The sequence below is a fragment of the Oryx dammah genome, unplaced genomic scaffold (genome assembly GCF_014754425.2).
Source record: "Oryx dammah isolate SB20612 unplaced genomic scaffold, SCBI_Odam_1.1 HiC_scaffold_21, whole genome shotgun sequence".
Classification (NCBI taxonomy): Eukaryota; Metazoa; Chordata; class Mammalia; order Artiodactyla; family Bovidae; genus Oryx; species Oryx dammah.
Window position 1 is genome coordinate 26149420 of NW_024070205.1, and position 22564 is coordinate 26171983.

Here is a 22564-nt window from a genome sequence, read left to right on the forward strand (position 1 = left end):
AAACTCCCAGAGGACCTGGGTTTTGATTCCTAATTAGGGACGCACCTAATCAAGTGGCTCAGTACTAAAGAACCTGCCTGCCAAAGCAGGAGAACCAAAAGATGAGGGTTCGATCCCTGGGTTCAGAAGATCACCTGAAGAAGGAAATGGCAACCTGCTTCAGTATTCTTGCCTGGTAAATTCCATGGACAGAGGAGCCTGGCAGCCTACAGGCCATGGGGTCACAAAAGAGCTGGACATGACTTAGCGACACATGCATGCACGCATACACACACACATGGAACTAGATTCTACATGCTACAACTAAATAGATTCCGCATGCCAAGACTAAAAATCCTTTGTGCTGCAACTAATATGCACTGTAGCCAAATAAAATAAAAATAGTCAAAATGGTAAATTTCATTATGCATCTTTTACTACAATGAATTTCAAAAAACAATGAAAAATTGTGATATAATAGGGCTTTTCTGGTGGCTCAGATGGTAAAAAAATGCAGGAGACCTGGGTTCAATCCCTGGATGGGGAAGATCCCCTGGATAAGTGAACAGCTACCCACTCTAGTATTCATTTCTTTTAAAACTTATTTATTTTTATTGAAGGATAACTGCTTTACAGAATTTTGTTGTTTTCTGTCAAACCTCAACATGAATCAGCCATAGGTATACATATATCCCCTCCCTTTTGAACTTCCCTCCCATCTCCCTCCCCATCCCACCTCTCTAGGTCGAGACAGAGCCCCTATTTGAGTTTCCTTAGCCATACAGCAAATTCCCGTTGGCTATCTATTTTACATATGGTGATGTAAGTTTCCATGTTACTCTCTCCATGCATCTCACCCTCTCCTCCCCTCTCCCCATGTCCACAAGTCTATTCTCTATGTCTGTTTCTCCACTGCTGCCCTGGAAGTAAATTCTTCAGTACCATTTTTCTAGATTCCATATATATATGTGTGTGTTAGAATATGATATTTATCTTTCTCTTTCTGACTTACTTCACTCTGTACAGTAGATTCTAGATTCATCCACCTCATTAGAACTGACTCAAAGGCATTCCTTTTTATGGCTGAGTAATATTCCATTGTGTATATGTACTACAACTTCCTTATCCATTCATCTCTTGATGGACATCTAGGTTGCTTCCATATATTAGCTATTGTAAATAGTGCTGCAGTGAATAATGGGATACATGTGTCTTTTAAAATTTTGGTTTCCTCAGGGTATATGCCTAGGAGTGGGATTGCTGGGTCATATAGTGGTTTTATTCCTAGTTTTTTAAGGAGTCTCCATACTGTCTTCCTTTGTGGCTCTGCTGCTAAAGAACCTGCCTGCAATGCAGGGGACCTGGTTTTGATCCCTGGATGGGGAAGATCCCCTGGAGAAGGGAAAAGCTACCCACTCTAGTATTCTGGCCTGGAGAATTTCATGGACTGTATAGTCCATGGACACAACTAGACACGACTGAGGTACCTTCACTTTCACTTCACTTTCATACCATCTTCCACAGTGGCTGTATCAATTTGCATTCCCACAAACAGTGCAAGAGCATTCCCTTTTCTCCACACCCTTTCCAGCATTTACTGTTTGTAGACTTTTTGATGATGGCCATTCTGACTGGCATCCGGTCCCATCACTTCATGGGAAATAGATGGGGAAACAGTGGAAACAGTGTCAGTCTTTATTTTTGGGGGCTCCAAAATCACTGCAGATGGTGATTGCAGCCATGAAATTAAAAGACGCTTACTCCTTGGATGAAAGGTTATGAGCAACCTAGATAGTATGTTCAAAAGCAGAGACATTACTTTGCCAACGAAGGTCCGTCTAGTCAAGGCTATGGTTTTTCCAGTGGTCATGTATGGATGTGAGAGTTGGACTGTGAAGAAGGCTGAGCGCCAAAGAATTGATGCTTTTGAACTGTGGTGTTGGAGAAGACTCTTGAGAGTCCCTTGGACTGCAAGGAGATCCAACCAGTCCATTCTGAAGGAGATCAGCCCTGGGATTTCTTTGGAAGGAATGATGCTAAGGCTGAAACTCCAGTACTTTGGCCACCTCACGCGAAGAGTTGACTCATTGGAAAAGACTTTGATGCTGGGAGAGATTGGGGGCAGGAGGAGAAGGGGACGACCCAGGATGAGATGGCTGGATGGCATCACTGACTTGATGGACGTGAGTCTGAGTGAACTCCAGGAGTTGGTGATGGACAGGGAGGCCTGGCGTGCTGCAACTCATGGGGTCACAAAGAGTCGGACACGACTGAGCGACTGAACTGAGCTGAACTGAACTGATTCTGACTGGTGTGAGGTGATAGCTCATTGTAGTTTTGATTTGCATTTCCCTAATAATGAGCAAGGCTATGGTTTTTTCAGTGATCATGTATGGATGTGAGAGTTGGACTGTGAAGAAAGCTGAGTGCCAAAGAATTGATGCTTTTGAACTGTGGTGTTGGAGAAGACTGTTGAGAGTCCCTTGGACTGCAAGGAGATCCAACCAGTCCATCCTAAAGGAGATCAGTCCTGGGTGTTCATTGGAAGGACTGATGCTAAAGCTGAAACTCCAGTACTTTGGTCACCTCATGCGAAGAGTTGACTCATTGGAAAAGACTCTGATGCTAGAAGGGATTGGGGGGAGGAGGAGAAGGGGATGATAGAGGATGAGATGGCTGGGTGACATCACCGACTCGATGGACATGAGTTTGAGTGAATCCCGGGAGTTGGTGATGGACAGGGAGGCCTGGTGTGCTACGATTCATGGGGTTGCAGAGTCGGACATGACTGAGAGACTGAACTGATCTGAACTGAATAATGAGCAATGTTGAACATCTTTTCAAGTGTTTGTTAGCCATTTGCATGTCTAAACAGAGAAACGTCTATTTAGGTCTTTTTCCCACTTTTTGATTTTTTTTTTTTTAAGCAGACCTATGGGTTTATTTATTTATTTATTTTTACTTTACAATATTGTATTGGTTTTGCCATACATTGACATGCAGCTGCCATGGGTGTACATGTGTTCCCCATCCTGAACCCCCTTCCCACTTCCCTCCCCATCCCATCCCTCTGGGTCATCCCAGTGCAGCAACCCCGCGAACCCTGTATCATGCATCGAACCTGGACTGGAGATTCGTTTCACATATGATAATATACATGTTTCAATGCCATTCTCCCAACTCATCCCACCCTCGCCCTCTCCCACAGAGTCCAAAAGACTGTTCCATACATCTGTGTCTGTTTTGCTGTCTCGCATATAGGGTCATCATTACCATCTTTGTAAATTCCATATATATGTCTTAGTATAGTGTATTGGTGTTTTTCTTTTTGGCTTACTTCACTCTGTATAATAGGTTCCAGTTTCATCCACCTCATTAGAACTGATTCAAATGTATTCTTTTTAATGGCTGAGTAATATTCCATTGTGTATATGTACCACAGCTTTCTTATCCATTCGTCTGCTAATGGGCATCTAGGTTGCTTCCATGTCCTGGCTATTATAAACAGTGCTGTGATGAACATTGGGGTACATGTGTCTCTTTCAATTCTGGTTTCCTCGGTGTGTATGCCGAGCAGTGGGATTGTTGGGTCATATGGCAGTTCTATTTCCAGTTTTGGGGGTTGTTTTTCTGGTATTGAGCTGTATGTGTATTTTGTGTATTTTAGAAATTAATCTTTTGTCAGTTGTTTCATTTGCTATTATTTTCTCCCATTCTGCAGGTTGTCTTTTCACCTTGCTTATAGTTTTCTTTTTTGTGCAAAAGCTTTTAAGTTTAATCAGGTCCCACTTGTTTATTTTTGTTTTTATTTCCATTACTCTAGGAGGTGTTCATAGAGGATCTTGCTTTGAATTATGTCATTGAGTGTTCTGCCTATATTTTTCTCTAAGAGTTTTATAGTTTCTGATCTTACATTTAGGTCTTTAATCTATTTTGAGTTTATCTTTGTGTGTGGTGTTAGAAAGTGTTCTAATTTCATTCTTCTGCATGTCACTGTCCAGTTTTCCCAGCACCACTTATTGAAGAGGCTGTCTTTGCCCCATTGTGTATTCTTGCCTTCTTTGTAAAAAAAATAATGTATCCTTAGGTGTATGTGTTTATTTCTGTTTTTTTTTTTTTAATCTTTTTCCATTGGTCTATATTTCTGTTTTTATGCCAGTACCATACTGTCTTCATGACTGTAGCTTGGTAGTATAATCTGAAGTCAGGAAGGTTGATTCCTCCAGCTCCATTCTTTATTCTCAAGACTGCTTTGGCTATTCAGGGTCTTTTTTGTTTCCATATGAATTGTGAAATTTTTTGTTCTAATCCTGTGAAAAATGTTATTGGTAATTTGCTAGGGATTGCACTGAATCTGTAGATTGCATTTGGTAGTATAGTCATTTTCACATATTGATTCTTCCTACCCAGGAACATGGAATATCTCTCCATTTATGTCATCTTTGATTTCTTTCATTAGTGTCATAATTTTCTGTGTACAGTTCTTTTGTCTCCTTAGGTAAGTTTATTCCTAGATATTTAATTCTTTTAGTTGCAATGGTGAATGGGATTGATTCCTTAATTTCTCTTTCTGATGTTTCATTGTTAGTATATAGAAATGCAAGTGATTTCTGTGTATTGGTTTTGTATCCTGCAACTTTGCTGAATTCACTGGTTAGCTCTAGTAATTTTTTGGTAATTTCTGTAGGGTTTTTTATGTACAGTATCATGTCACCTGCAAACAAAGAGCTTTACTTCTTCTTTTCTAATCTGGATTCCTTTTATTTCTTTTGCTTCTTAGACTTCCAGAACTATGTTAAATAATAGTGGTGAAAGTGGACATGCTCATCTTGTTCCTGATCTTATGGGGAATGCTTTCAGTTTTTCACCATTGAGACTAATGTTTGCTGTAGGCTCATCATATATGGCCTTTACTATGTTGAGGTAGGTTCCTTCTATGCCCATTTTTTGAAGAGTTTCCATCCTAAATGGGTGCTGAATTTTGTCAAAGCCTTTTCCTGCATTATTGAGATTATCATATTGTTTTCATCTTTCAATTTGTTAATATGGTGTATCACATTGATTGATTTGTGTATGTTGAAGAATCCTTGCATCCCTGGAATAAACCCAACTTGATCATGGTATATAAGCTTTTTGATGCATTGCTGAAGTCTGTTTGCTAAAATTTTGTTGAGAATTTTTGCATCTATCTTCATCAGTGATATTGGCCTGTAGTTTTCTTTTTCATGTGTTATCTTTGTCTGGTTTTGGTATCAGGGTGATGATGGCCTCCCAGAGTGAGTTTGGAAGTGTTCCTCCCTCTGCAATTTTATGAAAGCATTTTAGAAGGATAGGCATTAGCTCTTCTCTAAATGCTTGATAGAATTCTCCTGTGAAGCCATCTGGTCCTGGGCTTTTGTTTTTTGAGAGATTTTTGATCACAGTTTCAATTTCAGTGCTTGTAATTGGGTTGTCCCTAATTTCTGTTTCTTCCTGGTTCAGTCTTGCAAGATTGAACTTTTCTAAGAATCTGTCCATTTCTTCCAGGTTATCCATTTTATTGCCATATAGTTGTTCATAATAGTCTCTTATAATCCTTTGTTATTTCTGCACTGTCTGTTGTAACTTCTCCTTTTTCATTTCTAATTTTGTTGATTTGATTCTTCTCCTTTTTTGCTTGAGGTGTCTGGCTAAAAGTTTGTCAATTTTATTTATCTTCTCAAAGAACCAGCTTTTAGTTTTATTAATCTTTACTGTTGTTTCTTTCATTTCTTTTTCATGTATTTCTGCTCATATCTTTATGATTTCTTTTCTTCTACTAATTTTTTTTGTTCTTCTTTTTCCAGTTGTTTTAGGTGTAAAGTTAGGTTGTCTATTTGATGTTTTTCTCGTTTCTTGAGGTAGGATTGTTATTAGTATAAACTTCCCTCTTAGAACTGCTTTTGCTGCACCCCATAGGTTTTGAGTTGTCATATTTTCATCGTCATTTGTTTCTAGAAAAATGTTAATTTCTCTTTTGATTTCTTCAGTAACCTGTTGGTTATTTAGAAACATATTGTTTAATATCCATGTGTTTGTGTTTCTTACAGTTTTCTTCTGTAATTGATATCTAGTCTCATAGTGTTGTGGTTGGGGAAGATGCTTGATATGATTTCAATTTTCTTAAATTTACTGAGGTTTGATTTGTGACCTGAGATGTGGTCTATCCTGGAGAATGTTCCATGTGCACTTGAGAAGAAGGTGTATTCTTCTGCATTTGGATGGAATGTCCTGACGATATCAATGAGGTCCATCTCATCTAATGTATCATTTAAGACTTGCATTTGCTTATTAATTTTCTGTTTTGATGATCTATCCATTGGTAACTGGGGTGTTAAAGTCTCCTACTATTAATGTGTTACTGTGAATTTCTCCTTTTATTTCTGTTAGTGTTTGTCTTATGTATTGAGGTGCTCCTATGTTGGGTGCATAGATATTTACAATTGTTATGTCTTCTTCTTGGATTGATCCCTTGATCATTATGTAGTGTCCCTCCTTATCTCTTGTAATCTTCTTTATTTTAAGGTCTATTTTGTCTGATGTGAGGATTGCTACTCAAGCTTTCTTTTGCTTCCCATTTGCTTGGAATATATTTTTCCATCCTCTCACTTTCACTCTATATGTATCTTTAGGTCTGAAGTGTGTTTCTTGTAGACAGCATAAATATGGGTCTTATTTGGTATTCATTCAACCAGTCTGTGTCTTTTGGTTGAAACATTTAATCCATTTACATTTAAAGTAATTATTGATATATATGTTCCTATTCCCATTTTTTTAATTGTTTTAGGTTTCGTGCTCGCTTCGGCAGCACATATACTAAAATTGGAATGATACAGAGAAGATTAGCATGGCCCCTGCACAAGGATGACACACAAATTCGTGAAGCGTTCCATATTTTTATAATTTTATAAAGGGAATAAAAAAGTGAATGAAAAAAATTCTTTTAGGGTTGATTTTGTAGGTATTTTTCCTTCTCTTGTATTTCTTTACTATATAAATCCCTTTAATATTTGTTATAAAGCTGGTTTGGTAGTACTGAATTCTCTTAACTTTTGCTTGTCTGAAAAGCTTTTTATTTCTCCATCAATTCTGAATGATACTCTTGCTGGGTACAGTAATCTTGGTGGTAGATTTTTTCCCTTTCAGTACTTTAAATATATCCTGCCATTCCCTTCTGGCCTGCAGAATTTCTGCTGAATGATCAGCTGTTAAACATATGGGGTTTCCCTTGTGTGTTACTTGTTTTTCCTTTGCTGCTTTTAATATTCTTTCTTTGTGTTTAGTCCTTGTTAGTTTGATTAGTATGTGTCTTGGAGTGTTTGTCCTTGGGTTTTTCCTGTATGGGACTCCTTGAGCCTCTTGGACTTGACTGACTATTTCCTTTTCCATGTTGGGGAAATTTTCAACTATAATCTCTTAAAAAATTGTCTCATACCCTTTCTTTTTCTCTTCTTCTTCTGGGATCCCTATAATTTGAATGTTGGTGTGTTTGATATTGTTCCAGAGGTCTCTGAGACTATCTTCAGTTCTTTTCATTCTTTTTACTTTATTCTGCTCTTCAGAAGTTATTTCCACCATTTTATCTTTCAGATCACCAATTCGTTCTTCTGCTTCAGATAGTCTGCTATTGATTCCTTCCAGATTAGTTTTAATTTCAGTAATTGTGTTGTTTGTCTCTCTATGTTTATTCTTTAATTCTTCTAGATTTTGTTAATTGATTCTTTCATTTTCTCCATTTAGTTTTCAAGGTTTTGGATCATCTTTACTATCATTATTCTGAATTCTTTTTCAGATCATTTACTTATTTCCTCTTCATTTATTTGGACTTCTGTGTTTCTAATTTGTTACTTCATTTGTGTAGTATTTCTCTGCATTTTCATTATTTGTTTTTTTAACTTATTGTGTTTGAGTTCTCCTTTTCCCAGGCTTCAAGGTTGAATTCTATCCTTCTTTTGGTTTCTGCCTTCCTAAGATTGGTCCAGTGGTTTGTGTAAGCTTCATATAGGGTGAGATTTGTGCTGAGTTTTTGTTTCTTTGTTTGTTTTTCCTCTGATGGGCAAGGCTGAGTGAGATGGTAATCCTGTCTGCTGATGATTGGGTTTGTATTTTTGTTTCGTTTGTTGTTTAGATGAGGCATCCTGCACAGGGTGCTACTGGTGGTTGGAATTCAAAGGGCTCATGAGTGCCTCTCTGGCGTTACTTGCAGTCAGCTTCTGAACCCACTGATCAACAGAAACTCTCTCTCTGGGCTTCTATTTCAACTGTGATGGTGGGGCTCCAGAGGACTTGGGCCACCTCTTCTGTGAGTCCAAGGAGAAGCTTGAGGGTGCCCAGTGTCTCACTCTACTTAGAGGGGCCAATGCCATCCCAGGACGAGTTGGGTAAAGCCCTGGACACCATGGAAGGCATGGTGGCCCTGGCCACTCCAGTATTCTTTCCTGGAGAATTCCATGGAGAGAGGAGCCTGGTGGGCTACAGTCCATGGAGTTGGACACAACTGAGCTTCTAACACTTTCATTTTCAGGGGAAAGAAAGCATAGAGTTGGGAAGAGTGAGAAACAAAGAAGAAAAAGAAAGGGAAGAGTCAAGCAGGAGGGAGGAGGGGCAGGGAGTGAGAAGAGAGACAGGGAACAGGTGTAGACCGTGAGCGACCAGGTGACACCAGGCAGCTTTCCCAAGGGGTCTTGGACGGGAGTGCCAAGTCCCTGAATGTACTCCTTTTCAAGTACTGAAAGAGAGGGGGTACAATCAAAGTCCACATTGTACAGGACGTCTATTTGCCCTTTCTCTGCCCAGCTTCCAATGGTTGGGAACTGAGGGGGTGCAGCGGAAGTTTGAGAAGGGGCATCACGGAAACTGTCCTGAAAAAAACATTTTTTTTTTCAGTTCACAAAAGCCACTGAGAAACCCCCCCAGACCATTTACAGAAAAGAGTACATCCCCTTCCCAGGCCACAGACCTGACCAGATCTCCAGGTGGTACAGCAAGAGGAGAGTTGAGGTAAGAAGGCTCAGGGCCCCACACTCTGCCTGGCCCCCTCCCAGTGCTCAGGAGACACTAAACAACCAGACTCTTTCTAGGCTCAATTCTCTCTTGGGGACACAGGAGTGGTCTCATTAATACCCACCCCAGCCACGTGTGGTGCAGGGAGGCTGCTGATATCATTTACCCTTATTCACTGGGTGGGCAGATGTCCACCTGATCTCAAGCAGGTGGCATTTCCTTCGCTGGGTATCCCAGCACTTTTTCTGGGCCATTTCCCTCATCCTTCCATACCCTTCCAACAGGAGGTAGGCAACGGATGTGTGAAAAAAACAAAGGTAGATGTTGAGTTAGGGTGAGTGTAGTCAGGAATCACACAAGGCACTCCAAAAGTGAGTAGTGATGATGTTTGCATAGACAGTGTTTGCATAATATCACTGATGGCCAAGCATTCTGTTCTTTCATATGAAAAGCATGGGGCCATTCAGTTTGCTCTCACTCGTTGAGTGCCTACTTGTGAGTGTGGTTGAGTTCCAGGCCTCCAGAGCAGGAAGCAGAGCACTGCAGCCTCAGAACCTGCCTCCCAGGTGCGAGACCACACATTTGAGACATTTATTAAATTAGGTGAGAGAGTGTTGGAAGCTCAGGAATCCTGGCCCTTACAGAAACAGGAGAGAAAGCCTCCTCTTATATCAACCATTGTGGGTGCCACCCACTAGGCTCAGCCTGGGGAGAATAAGCCTGTAAGTGTTCACCCAGTGGGTGCACAAGTATGCCCTTTTCTCACTACAATCTGGGTGCTACCCCAAGTTCTTCTTCTGCCAGTCTGCTGCTTATAGAGGTGATGTCTGTCCCCTCACTTCTACCCCACATAACCCTATCATTGTTGCTATTGTTTAGCCACTAAGTCGTGTCCTACTCTTATGTAACCCCATGATCTGTAGCCTGCCAGGCTCCCACATAACCCTACCTCTGCTTAAATTCTGGGTGAGGGATGGATATTTACCAGGATGGAGCATTTTAGAACTGGAAGGGACCCAAGGGATTGTCCAGCTCAACACCCTCATTTTAGATAAAATGTGCCCAAGGGTGGTGAGTGTCTCATCTAAAATCCGTAGCTTGTCGGTAAGGCACTGAGCAGGGGCTGGTCAGCAAATCAAATAGACAAGCAAGGAGGCTCCTCAGATCTTGTTTTATCATCTGCCAGAGCTGACTGTTCATCTACCTTGTACTGCAAGGAGATCAAATGGGGCAACCCTAAAGGAAATCCACCCTGAATATTCACAGTAAGGACTGATGCTGGATCTCTAATACTTTGGTCACCTGATGAGAAGAGCCGACTCACTGGAAAAGACCCTGATGCTGGGAAAGTTTGAAGGAAAAAGGAGAAGCGAATGGCAGAGGATGAGATGACTGGATAGAATCACTGACTCAATGGACATGAGTTTGAGCAAACTCCAGGAGATAGTGAAGGACAGGGAAGCCTGGTGTGCTGCAGTGCGTGGGGTAGCAAAGAGTTGGACACAACTTAGTGACTGAACAACAGCAATGACAACTTCTGCATCTGGAAATTCATGTTAGGATAAACAGTGTCAGATCTTCAGTTCTGTGTTAGCATCCCTGGCCCACTGGCATTCCTGGACCATACTGGTGCATGGGGCTGCCAACCACTAGCATTAGTTTGCACCGAAGACACAAATACAATTTTATTTTATTTTTGTAGTTCCTTTATTTATTTATTTATTTACAGTGTTGTGTTGGTTTATGCCATACAACAACGTGAATCAGCCATAATCATACATATATCCCTTCCCTTTGAGCCTCCCTCCCATCCCCTCATCCTACCTCTCCAGGTCATCACAGAGTGCCAGACTGGGCTCCCTGTGTTACATAGCAACTTCCCACCAGCTGTCTATTTTAAAACACACAATAGTGTATATATGTCAATGCTACTTCCTCTATTTGTCCCACCCTCTCCTTCCCTCACTGTGTCCACAAGTCCATTCTCTATATCTGTGTCTCCTTCATTCTCTGCAAATAGGCTCATTAATACAATTTTTCTAGATTTCATATATATGTGTTAATGTTATATTTGCTTTCTGCTTTATTTTTTAAAATTTTTATCCATTTGTTAATTGAAGGATAATTGCTTTACAGAATTTTGTTGTTTTCTGTCAAACCTCAACATGAATCACCCATAGATATGCCTGCTGCTGCTGCTAAGTCACTTCAGTCGTGTCCAACTCTGTGTGACCCCATAGATGGCAGCCCACCAGGCTTCCCCATCCCTGGGATTCTCCAGGCAAGAACACTGGAGTGGGTTGCCATTTCCTTCTCCAATGCATGAAAGTGAAAAGTGAAAATGAAGTCGCTCAGTAGTGTCCAACTCTTAGTGACCCCATGGACTGCAGCCTACCAGGCTCCTCCATCCATGGGATTTTCCAGGCAAGAGTACTGGAGTGGGGACCTCCCTCTCATAAATATGTGTTATATATATTCCCATATGCTATATATGTGTTATATATGTGTGTATGTGTTATATATATTCTAGATTCTGTATATACATGTTAATATGCTATATTTGTTTTTCTCTTTCTGACTTTACTCCATAAAGCAGGCTCTAGTTTTATCCACCTCACTGGAACTGACTCAAATTCATTCTTTTTTTTATGGCAGTGTAATATTTCATTGTATATTTACCACATCTTCTTTATCCATCCATCTTTGATGGACAACTAGGCTGCTTCCATGTCTTGGCTATTGCAAATAGTGTTGCAATGAACATTGGTGATACATGTGTCTTTTAGAATTGTGGTTTTCTCAGGGTTTATGCCCAGTAGTGGGATTGCTGGGTCATACGGTAGATTTATTCCTAGTTGCATTTTAATACAAAGAAGTCAAAATTAGAACACACAATCTGAGGCTCCCTGTTCCTAACCATCAATGTGCATGAGGTATGTGGCCTAGATCTCAATACACATCAGGGGCCCTTTTTAAAAGACCTTTGCTTCCCCATGACAAACCCTGATGTAAGGGATAATCAATCACACACATATAATCTGGTGAAAATTAAGATATCTCCTCCAACACACACACAAAATAGAACCAAGCAATGTGAGATTCATTCCTAGGGACTCTGTTCAAATAGTCTGCTTGTGTGCCTGGACACAGCATCATTTTCACATGGCTACTTCAGTTCTATCAGCTCTTCTGGATCCTTCATCCTGTATTCCCCCACTGCCAAAGCCTCCTTTTCCATCTCCATCCCACTTAACTCTTCTCCCTTCAGCTCTTCAAAGTGACTATGAATCGATGGGATTTTTATCCCCTTCAGTCAGTCAGTCCAATCACTCAATCATGTCCAACTCTTTGTGACCCCATGGATGGCAGCATGCCAGCCCTCTCTGTCCATCACCAACTCCCAGAGTTTACTCAAACTCATGTCCATTGAGTCGGTGATGCCATCCAACCATCTCATCCTCTGTCATCCCCTTCTCCTCCCACCTTCAATCTTTCCCAGCATCAGAGTCTTTTCCAATGAGTCAACTCTTCGCATCAGGTGGCCAAAGTATTGGAATTTCAGCTTCAGCATCAGGCCTTCCAATGAATATTCAGAACTGATTTCCTTTAGGATGGACTGGTTGGATCTCCTTGCAGTTCAAGGGACTCTCAAGAGTCTTCTCCAACACCACAGTTCAAAAGCATCAATTCTTTGGTGCTCAGCTTTCTTTATAGTCCAACTCTCATATCCATACATGAGCACTGGAAAACACAGAGCCTTGACTAGATGGACCATGGTTGGTAAAGTAATATCTATGCTTTTTAATATGCTATCTAGGTTGGTCATAACTTTCCTTCCAAGGAGTAAGCATCTTTTAATTTCATGGCTGCAGTCACCATCTGCAGTGATTTTGGAACCTAAAAAGTAAAGTCTGTCACTGTTTCTCCATCTGTTTGCCATGGGGCCAGATGCCATGATCTTCATTTTCTGAATGTTGAGCTTTAAGCCAACTTTTTCACTCTCCTCTTTCTCTTTCATCAAGAAGCTGTTTAGTTCTTCTTCACTTTCTGCCATAAAGGTGGCGTCATCTGCATATCTGAGGTTATTGATATTTCTCCTGGCAGTCTTGATTGCAGCTTGTGCTTCTTCCAGCCCAGTGTTTCTCATGATGTACTCTGCATATAAGTTAAATAAGCAGGGTGACAATATACAGACTTGACGTACTTCTTTTGCTATTTGGAACCAGTCTGTTTTTCCATGTCCAGTTCTTTGCAGCCAAAGATGGAGAAGCTCTATACAGTCAGCAAAAATAAGACTGGGAGCTGACTGTGACTCAAATAATGAACTTCTTATTGCCAAATTCAGACTTAAATAGAAGAAAGTAGGGAAAACCACTAAACCATTCAGGTATAACCTAAATCAAATCCCTTAGAATTATACAGTGGAAGTGAGAAATAGATTCAAGGGATTAGATCTGATAGACAGAGTGCCTGATGAACTATGGACAGAGGTTCGTGACATTGTACAGGAGACAGGGATCAAGACCATCCCCAAGAAAAAGAAATGCAAAAAAGCAAAATGGCTGTTTGAGGAGGCCTTACAAATACCTGTGAAAAGAAGAGAAGTGAAAAGCAAAGGAGAAAAGGAAAGATATACCCATTTGAATGCAGTGTTCCAAAGAATAGCAAGGAGAGATAAGAAAGCCTTCCTCAGGTATCAGTGCAAAGAAACAGAGGAAAACAATAGAGTGGGAAAGACTAGAGATCTCTTCAAGAAAGTTAGAGATATCAAGGGAATGTTTCATGCAAAGATGGGCTCAATAAAGGACAGAAATGGTATGGAGTTAACAGAAGTAGAAGATATTAAGAAGAGGTAGCAAGAATACACAGAAGAACTGTACAAAAAAGATCTTCATGACCTGATAATCAGGATGGTGTGGTCACTTACCTAGAACCAGACATCCTGGAATGCGAAGTCAAGTAGGCCTTACATTCTGGAATGTGAAGTCAAGTGGGCCTTAGGAAGCATCACTACGAACAAAGCTAGTGGAGGTGATGGAATTCCAGTTGAGCTCTTTCAAATCCTGAAAGATGATGCTGTGAAAGTGCTGCACTCAATATGTCAGCAAATTTGGAAAACTCAGCAGTGGCCACAGGACTGGAAAAGGTCAGTTTTCATTCCAATCCCAAAGAAAGGCAATGCCAAAGAATGCTCAAACTACCACACAGTTACACTCATTTCACACGCTAGTAAAGTAATGCTCAAAATTCTCCAAGCCAGGCTTCAACAGTACGTGAATCGTGAACTTCCAGATGTTCAAGCTGGTTTTAGAAAAGGCAGAGGAACCAGAGGTCAAATTGCCAACATCTACTAGATCATGGAAAAAGCAAGAGAGTTCCAGAAAAACATCTATTTTTGCTTTATTGACTATGCCAAAGCCTTTGACTGTGTGGATCACAACAAACTATGGAAAATTCTTCAAGAGATGGGAATACCAGACCACCTGACCTGCCTCTTGAGAAATCTGTATGCAGGTCAGGAAGCAACAGTTAGAACTGGGCATGAAACTGCAGACTGGTTCCAAATCGAGAAAGGAGTATGTCAAGGATATATATTGTCACCCTGTTTATTTTATCCCCTTGGCAGATGTATTAATCATGTTTTTAAATTTTCTGTATTTAATGATACTTTGATATTTTAGGGATTTAGCTAATCCTGGCAAGGCTCTCCCTCCCAGGGCTAATTCCTAGGGATAATACACAACTTGCCTGCCTTTCAGATGCAAACTAACCAATTCACAGCCATCCCTCCAACCACCTCCTTTATCTAAGGCTCACATGCCAGGCCAACATCCCCTTCTCCAGAGCCAGGCACTGACAACCAGAGATACCCTGGAATTATTGGAATTTTGCAATCCTACACCTCTCAAACTTGCCCACCCTGCCTTGCCCATAGTGTGTTAAAAGTGTCGACTAAAAAATAGTCACAACCTGAAAGTAAAGAGTAATTTTATTTGGTGCAAATGTTTAGGACTCTGAGCCCGGGAGACAGCATCTCAATAGCTCTGGGAAAACTGCTGCTCCAAGCAAGCAGGAGGCAAGTAAGGCTATATTCAAATTTGCAACAAAAGGAGCAGGCAGTCTGAGCATCAGAGATCAAGTATCAAGTTAAGGAATTTAGCATTCTGTGTATGGGAAGATGCAAGCCCCTTGGCTTACTGAATCCATTCCTTTCACATGCACCTCAGCTATCTGGGGCCAATCCTGTTTTCTTGTTTCCCTTGTTTCTTGCATTCCCCTGAACTCCTCTGGAATTACCATGGTGGGGAGAGGAGGTGGTGGTGGTGGCCATATCTGCTGGATCGGTTTTGAGAGCCCTTATTTACATTTAGAAGGCAGAAATCATCGATGGCTGTGTATCTCCTGTTAATTAATATGGCAGGAGATATTTTCATTTCACAGAAACCAGAATGAAGACTCTGGACCATGCTCTCTTCACTCCTTCTGTCTCCTGACTCACCCTGGTGCTTCCCATGTGGTCCTGTGAGATGTGACATACCCCTTCTCTTAGGAATTGTAAGTGATAATCTCTTCTTTCAAAGGCAGTTAGTTGTCTCAGACTTCCCTGGTGGTACAATGGATAAAAATCCGCCTGCCAATGCAGGGAACACAGATTAGATCCTTGGAATTCGAGAAGTTCCACATGCCATTGGGCTCTTAAGCCTGTGTGTCACAACTCCTGAGCCCTCATGCTGTCACTGTTGAGGCCAATGTGCTCTAGAGCCCATGTTCTGTAACAAAGGAAGCCACTGCAAAGAGGAGCCTGTGCACGGCAACGAAGAGTAGCCCCTTCTCGCTGCAGGGAGAGAAAGCCTGTGCACAGCAATGAAGACCTAGAGCAATAAGAAACAAACAGACAAAAACAAAGGCAGTCCTCTCTGCCAGCTTACAGTTGTTATTGTTGCTCAGTTGCTAAAATATGTCCAACTCTTTGTGACCCCATAGACTGCAGCATGCCAGGCTTCCCTGTCCTTCACTATCTCCAGGAGTTTGCTTAGATTCACGTCCATTGAGTCAGTGATGCTATCTAACCATCTCAGCCTCTGACACCTTCTTCTCCTTTTGCCTTCAGTCTTTCCCCAAATCAGGGTCTTTTCCAATGAGTGGGCTCTTCGCATCAGGTGGCCAAAGTATTGGAGCTTCAGCTTCATCATCAGTCCTTCCAATGTGTATTCTGGGTTGAATTCCTTAAGGATTGACTGGTTTGATGTCCTTGCTCTCAAGAGTCTTCTCCAGCACCACAATTCAAAAGCATCAATTCTTCAGCACTCAGCCTTCTGTATGGTCCAAGTTTTACATCCATACATGACTACTGGAAAAACCACCGCTTTGACTATATGGACCTTTGTCAGCAAAGTGATGTCTCTGCTTTCTAATATTCTGTCTAGCTTTCCTTCCAGTGAGCAAGTATCTTTAAATTTCATGGCTGCTGTCATTATCCACAGTGATTTTGGAGCCCAAGGAAATAAAATCTGTCAATGCTTCCACTTTTCTTTCATCTATTTGCCTTGAAGTGATGGGACCAGATGCCATAATCTTCATTTTCTGAATGTTGATTTTTAAGCCAACTTTTTCTAACTGAAACAAAAATCTTGTCTATATGATCAAGAAGGTAGGACTGTGCCCCAAACCAAGAGAAACAGTTAGAAAATCCCTCCTGGCTTCTCTTCTTCCCCCACTGTGTTGCCTCTTCAGAATTTCCCTTGGTTGATGGGAACTTGCTTTTCCTGACCTCAGAAATATACTCCAGACATCCAGATCTGGTGATGCGGATCTTAGGAACTCCAGCTTAATGTCTGTGCCCATCCCCCTTGACTTCCTCTGGCATTGTGATCTGACTGGTTTATGGAGCCACCATTTGAAATACTGGGTGCAGCCAGTGTACTTAGGCCATAGCAGACGTGGACCTCCCCATCTGCTCCAGACAAGAGGAGGAGCCTGGGAATCCACGTTATACTCCCCTGTAAATCAGACCAGGCCCCTAGGATTCCCTTTTAGGACCAAGAGGATTTTCTTAGGAAAAGCAGTGATTCAGGCAAATGTCCCAGTGTCAGGAGAACAAGGCTTTCTTCTCCTTGTAATTTCTCCCCACCGAAGAAATCACTCACTGAGTTTCCAGCTAAGGGAGACTTAAATACTTTGGAGGACAAGGCAATTTATGGAGCATTCTCTGACTCTTCCCATAGTAACTGATGGAAATAGAAGGTACAGATGTCAGGCTCACCGTATAGTATCCTTCACTTGCCTTGGAAATAGACACTTGGATGGATGAAACTCAAGACTAATCAAAGGGGGGTAATTTCAGATCACAGGGGCATGCAATGAGATAGCACAGGCTCTTCTTGTTCAGCTGGGTGTCTTGACTTTTATTTCAATGTGTCCCCTTAGTCATTTTCAGGGTGAGTTGACTTGGCTGGGGACCTCTCATACAGAGACCTGACTGCTGCCAAACTGGGGTGTGTCTTTGAAGGTGAGCCATGTTGGGGTGGGGCAGACAAATGTGTCTCCCACTGGTGCTCTCCAGGCCTCAGGCAGACACATCTCCATAGTGGGGACCCTCTCCATCAGCACCACAGACTGCATAGCGGGCAGCTTCTGCCTCCAGCCACAGCCAGATGGATGCCTTGCTCCAACTGGTAACACATGCACTGTCTTTCCAGGGGCTCCCATACAAACACCTGATCACCCACCACCAGGAGCCCTCACAGCGCTATCTGATCAGCACCTACGACGACCATTACAATCGGCATAACTATCACCCAGGCTTGCCGGAGATCCGCACATGGAACAGACATAAGCTGCTGTGGCTCCCAGAGAAAGCCGACTTCCCTCTACTCGGTATTTTTATCTTTTAGGATCATCCCCTTTACTGGGCTCTAAGAGGTTCATAAGCACATAGGGCTGAGGTGTGCCCACCTTAGTGGGAGGACCCAAGCAGGTGACCCTGACTCCAGCAAAGCATTAGAATGAGAAGGTAAGGGAAGAGTCCTATTTACCCCCCAGGTCACCCACCCTCTCCCTGTGATGCTGGATGACGTTGCTGTGTGATGAAGCCCTCACCTGCAGCAGCATGTTTACCTGGAGCACAGGTGATAGAGAGCAGCATCGCGGCACACTTAGATTCATCATCTACTTCATCAATTCCGACTGAGTACTGCCCAGGTGCCTGCCCTATTGAAGCACCTGGAGACACAGCAGTGACAAATAGGGAGGAATTCCTGCCCTCAGGGAATTTATACCCCAGTGAAGAGACATAGAAGATTTTATCGACGGGGACACATGTACACATGGCTGATTCTTGTGAATGTATGGCAAAAACCACCACAATATTGTAAAGTAATTAGCCTCCAATTAAAATAAATTAATTAATTTAAAAAAGACGATATTATCGATGAATAAGACAACCTAAGATCTAGTAAACACTATCATATTGGACTAGGATGTGTGGTACATAGAAAAGAAAACCAGCGGGTAACGGGGAGAAAGTGAGGCAGGTATGTTGATTCTCATTTGGGTGGGATGACGTGGGACGGTCTTTGTGGAGGAGATCTGGGTTGAGAAGGAGGGAGCTATGCAGGAACCGGGAGGAAGAGTGTTCCCGGGGAGGGAGGGCATAGCAAGCGAAAAAGATTCACATCAGGGGTAGAGGAGGTCCAGGGAGGGGCTCACCAGAGTGTGGCTGTGTCCTTCCCGCAGAAATAAGACTTTGCTTGGATTTGCCGGGAGAGTGACTTGATCTAACATCCATTGCAAGCTTCCACCACACTTTGCTCTTATCTTTCTGCAGTTCTACCCTTGGATATGAAGGGATATTGGGTAGAGGGCGAGCTGCTTGTTACAGTGCATTTCTCTGTAAGAGTTTCTCCTGCAGATCACTCTCCCGAGCACATACTCTTCCCAACTGGGCTGGGTCAGTGAGTACCCAGGAGGTGATGGGGTCATGCTCAGTCAAGTCATCAAGCTGAATTGTCCAAGGTCTCCAGCAATGTCTGGTCCCTCCTGAGTACACACTGAGAACTTCAGGGGTTGGCAGGACCAGCACTTTCTTGTAAACCTCTGACCTGAGTTCGATCCTTGGGTTGGGATGATCCCTGGGAGAAGGAAATGGCAACTCCCTATAATATTCTTGTCTGGGAAATTCCATGAGCAGAGGAGCCTGGTGGGCTACAGTCCATGGGGTTGCAAAGAGTTGGGCATGAATGAGAACACACCTGCTACTACTCTCTCTCCCCTCGGGTGCACTGACAATCCAGGTGCCTGGTCCAGCAGCCTGGGGAACCTCCAGAGTCCAGCCATTCATTCTCCTGTCCCGAGGATGCTGGCCTCCTCCTCTAAGCCTTGTTCACCCAGATTCTGGTTTGTCTTGCAGGTCCCCCTACAAACTACGGACTCTACGAACAGTTGAAGCAGAAATGGTTCCCACCACCAGAGGCCACCCTCCGAGAGAGCATTTACACTTCCTCCTACCCCAGACCACCAGCAGGTGCCATGTCCCAGAGGGAGCATGCGATTCCGGTGCCTCCCCCTCGCCTGCAGCCTGTCCCACACTTCTGAGATCTGTCACCCCATCACAGCACAGGTGGGGCCACCTGGAGACCCACCTGGAGATCACCTGCCAGACAGCAGGCAGCTGCAGATACACCCAGAGTTTTAAATCAAGCTCACCCGAGGGGCCTTTGAAATCATGGTCTGTTTTATGGTTCCAGTCCTTCCTCTAAACCTACAGGTTCCTTTCTTTTTCATCTCACAAATAAATCCTTTGACACAAGGTATCACATGTGTGCAGAAGAAACACTTGTATGTCAGGAGAAATGGAAGGACCCCTGCTGCTGTTGCTGCTAAGTCACTTCAGTCGTGTCCGACTCTGTGCAGCCCCATAGACTGCAGCCCAAAAGGCTCCCCCGTCCCTGGGATTCTCCAGGCAAGAACTCTGGAGTGGGTTGCCATTTCCTTCTCCAAGTTCCCTCATTTCACACAAGGGAAAACTGAGGCCCAGAGAAGTAACATGATACCAAATTCTCACAACTTGCTACTTTCCCTCCAGGAGTAGAGTTTGTTGAATGAATGACTGATGGGAGGATAGGGAATAGAGGAAGATTGTGGTGAAGACACAAGGGACAGCTGAGCTGGAGCCAGGTGGCCCCCTCACACCCCCTCCACCTTCCATTCATCCCACAGACCTCCTCTGAACCATGGTCAGGCCAGCCTCTGGTCTCAGAGCCTTCAGTACAGCAGGAAAGGGATGTCACACAAATACTGATGTGAAAGGGTGATATCAGGGGGTAGGCTCACAGAGGTGGGGAATCAGGGGGCCAGTGGGGTCCTAAGGGAGCTGCCTGAGGTGTGCTGAAGTAAAGGGGTCCATGACAGCAGTCCTGGGGGCCATGAGGACATGACCTGGTCAGGGAGGGCTTCCCTGCAGAGGAGACATTTAGGCTGAGACTAGAAGGCTGAGAGGGACCAGTCAGGTGCAGGGACAGGTAGAGAGGGCAGCCAGGGTGGCTCAGGCTGCAGGATGGCTTGTGTGAGGCTCCAAGGTGGGAAGGAGCGTCGCAGGTTAGGTAAAGGCCCAGAAAGTCCTTATTGCTGCTGAAACAAATACCATGAACTCAGTGTCTTAAAGCAACACAGATTTAGTCCCTTCAGTTCAGTTCAGTTCAGGCGCTCAGTCGTGTCCAACTCTTTGTGGCCCCATGGACTGCAGCATGCCAGGCTTCCCTGTCCATCACCAACTCCTAAAGCTTACGCAAACTCATGTCCATTGAGTTGGTGATGCCATCCAGCCATCTCATCCTCTGTAGTCCCCTTCTCCTCCCGCCTTCAATCTTTCCCAGCATCAGGGTATTTTTCAAAGAGTCAGTTCTTCCCAGCAGGTGGCCAAAGTAATGGAGTTTCAGCTTCAGCATCAGTCCTTCCAGTGAATAATCAGGACTGATTTCCTTTAGGATTGACTGGTTTGATCTCCTTACTATCCAAGAGACTCTCAAGAGTCCACTCCAATACCACAGCTCAAAAGCATCCATTCTTTGGTGCTCAGCTTTCTTTATGGTCCAATTCTCACATCCATACATGACTACTGGAAAAAAACAGAGCTTTAACTACAGCTCTAAAAATGAAAAGTCCACAGGAGACTCTGGGGGGCTCTAGGGGTGAGTTATTTCCTTGCCTTTTCCAGCTTCTGGGGGCACCTGCATTCTTTGACTCCTGGCCACTTCCTCCACATCCAGAGACTGCGGCGTAGCATCTTCATTCCTGTCTGTCTCCCTCACTAAGGACCCTGTGAATGCATCAGGCCCACTGGAGAATCAGCGTCATCCCCACATCTCAAAATCCTTCATCACAGCTGCCAAGTTCCTCTTGAATATAAACAATTTTATTCACATAGTCCAGGGATGAGGATGTGGTCATTCTAAGGGTGGGGATTTTTTTATCTGCAGCCTGGACACCAGGCAGGAGTTCTCTGGGCTCAGTACATGTTGCATCCCTTAGACCTCAATCATGTAGCTAGTCCTTTCCAGGCATTTGAGAAGGTGGAGGGACAATGGTTGGGGATGGAGGTGGGACTGAGTGGATTCCAGAGGCTATGGCTGCCCGATGTGGTCAGTGTCCCATGACTTTACACACACACGCATGCACACTCTGAAAAATGGCTGTTAACACTGCAGTGACCAGAAGAACCTGAGCTGGATCACTGAGCATTCAAAAGTCAGACTAAAACAGTGCTATCAGATTAACAGTTAGGCTCATCCACCTATAGCAGTGGTCTATTTGGTGGAGAATTTCCTGACCTTCTCTGACGGAGTGTAAAGAAGGGAGGAATTGAGCCAGAGAAGATCTTTTTCCTACATCCTTGCTTTACCTGGACTCTCAAAAAAAGAAGCCTCAGCATCTCTGGCAGATGTGGAGGTTGGAGGAGCTACTTCCTAAAATTCCATTGTTGGTCCCGCCCTCTGAGTTTCTGGATCAACAGGTCTGCAGAGGGGAAAGAATCACTTTTAGAACAAGTTCTCAAGAGATTCTGATGCTGCTGGTTGGGGGACATAACTACTCCATTTTTATTTCATCTGGGCAGTTTCTGGAATAACAGATTCTTCAGAGAAAACAAGGAAAACATCTGAACTTCATGCTCTTTCATGATTCCTCCTATAAGACAGGAGCCTATGACTCCAGTATTTTATTAGAAAGCTCAAAAGGTGCATCGCACTGTTGGGCACTGGGACAGCACAGTGCAGTATTCAAGAGCACTGACGAACAGAACTTCCATTTCCACCACTTGCAGGCTGTGTGCCTTGGAGGAAGTCACTACCCCTCTCTGAATCTATCTCTGCTGTTCTGAATGGGTACCATATGATCTCTAACTCAGATAAAACCACTGAGCCCAGAGCTTGGTGCAGAATAAACCCTCCATAAACGTCAGGGCTATTGTTTGACACTGGAAGACCACAGGCCTTTGCAACAACCAAGGCCACAGTGACAACCGGAATCTGGGGCAGAGACCCACGTGCTAGCCATTTCCTCTGCCAAG

General features: G+C 43.3%; 1 protein-coding gene and 1 non-coding gene across 3 annotated transcripts in view; both read left to right on the plus strand.

Moving 5' to 3' along the window:
• The window catches only part of CUNH1orf158 (chromosome unknown C1orf158 homolog), a 28097-nt gene extending 8286 nt beyond the window's left edge, over positions 1–19811 (plus strand). Inside the window, exons 2-4 of one of the 2 annotated variants that reach the window (XM_040263974.1) lie at positions 8884–8997; positions 17700–17877; positions 19409–19811. In XM_040263974.1, coding sequence (XP_040119908.1) covers positions 8884–8997; positions 17700–17877; positions 19409–19593 — 477 coding nt within the window. In that variant the 3' untranslated portion in view covers positions 19594–19811. The remainder of the gene's footprint in view (positions 1–8883; positions 8998–17699; positions 17878–19408) is intronic. The other variant, XM_040263975.1, reaches the window with a different exon arrangement.
• Positions 6790–6896, plus strand: LOC120880700. The gene has a single exon (XR_005725102.1). It is a non-coding gene; the product is annotated as a U6 spliceosomal RNA (small nuclear RNA).
• Positions 19812–22564: the final 2753 nt, after the last annotated feature.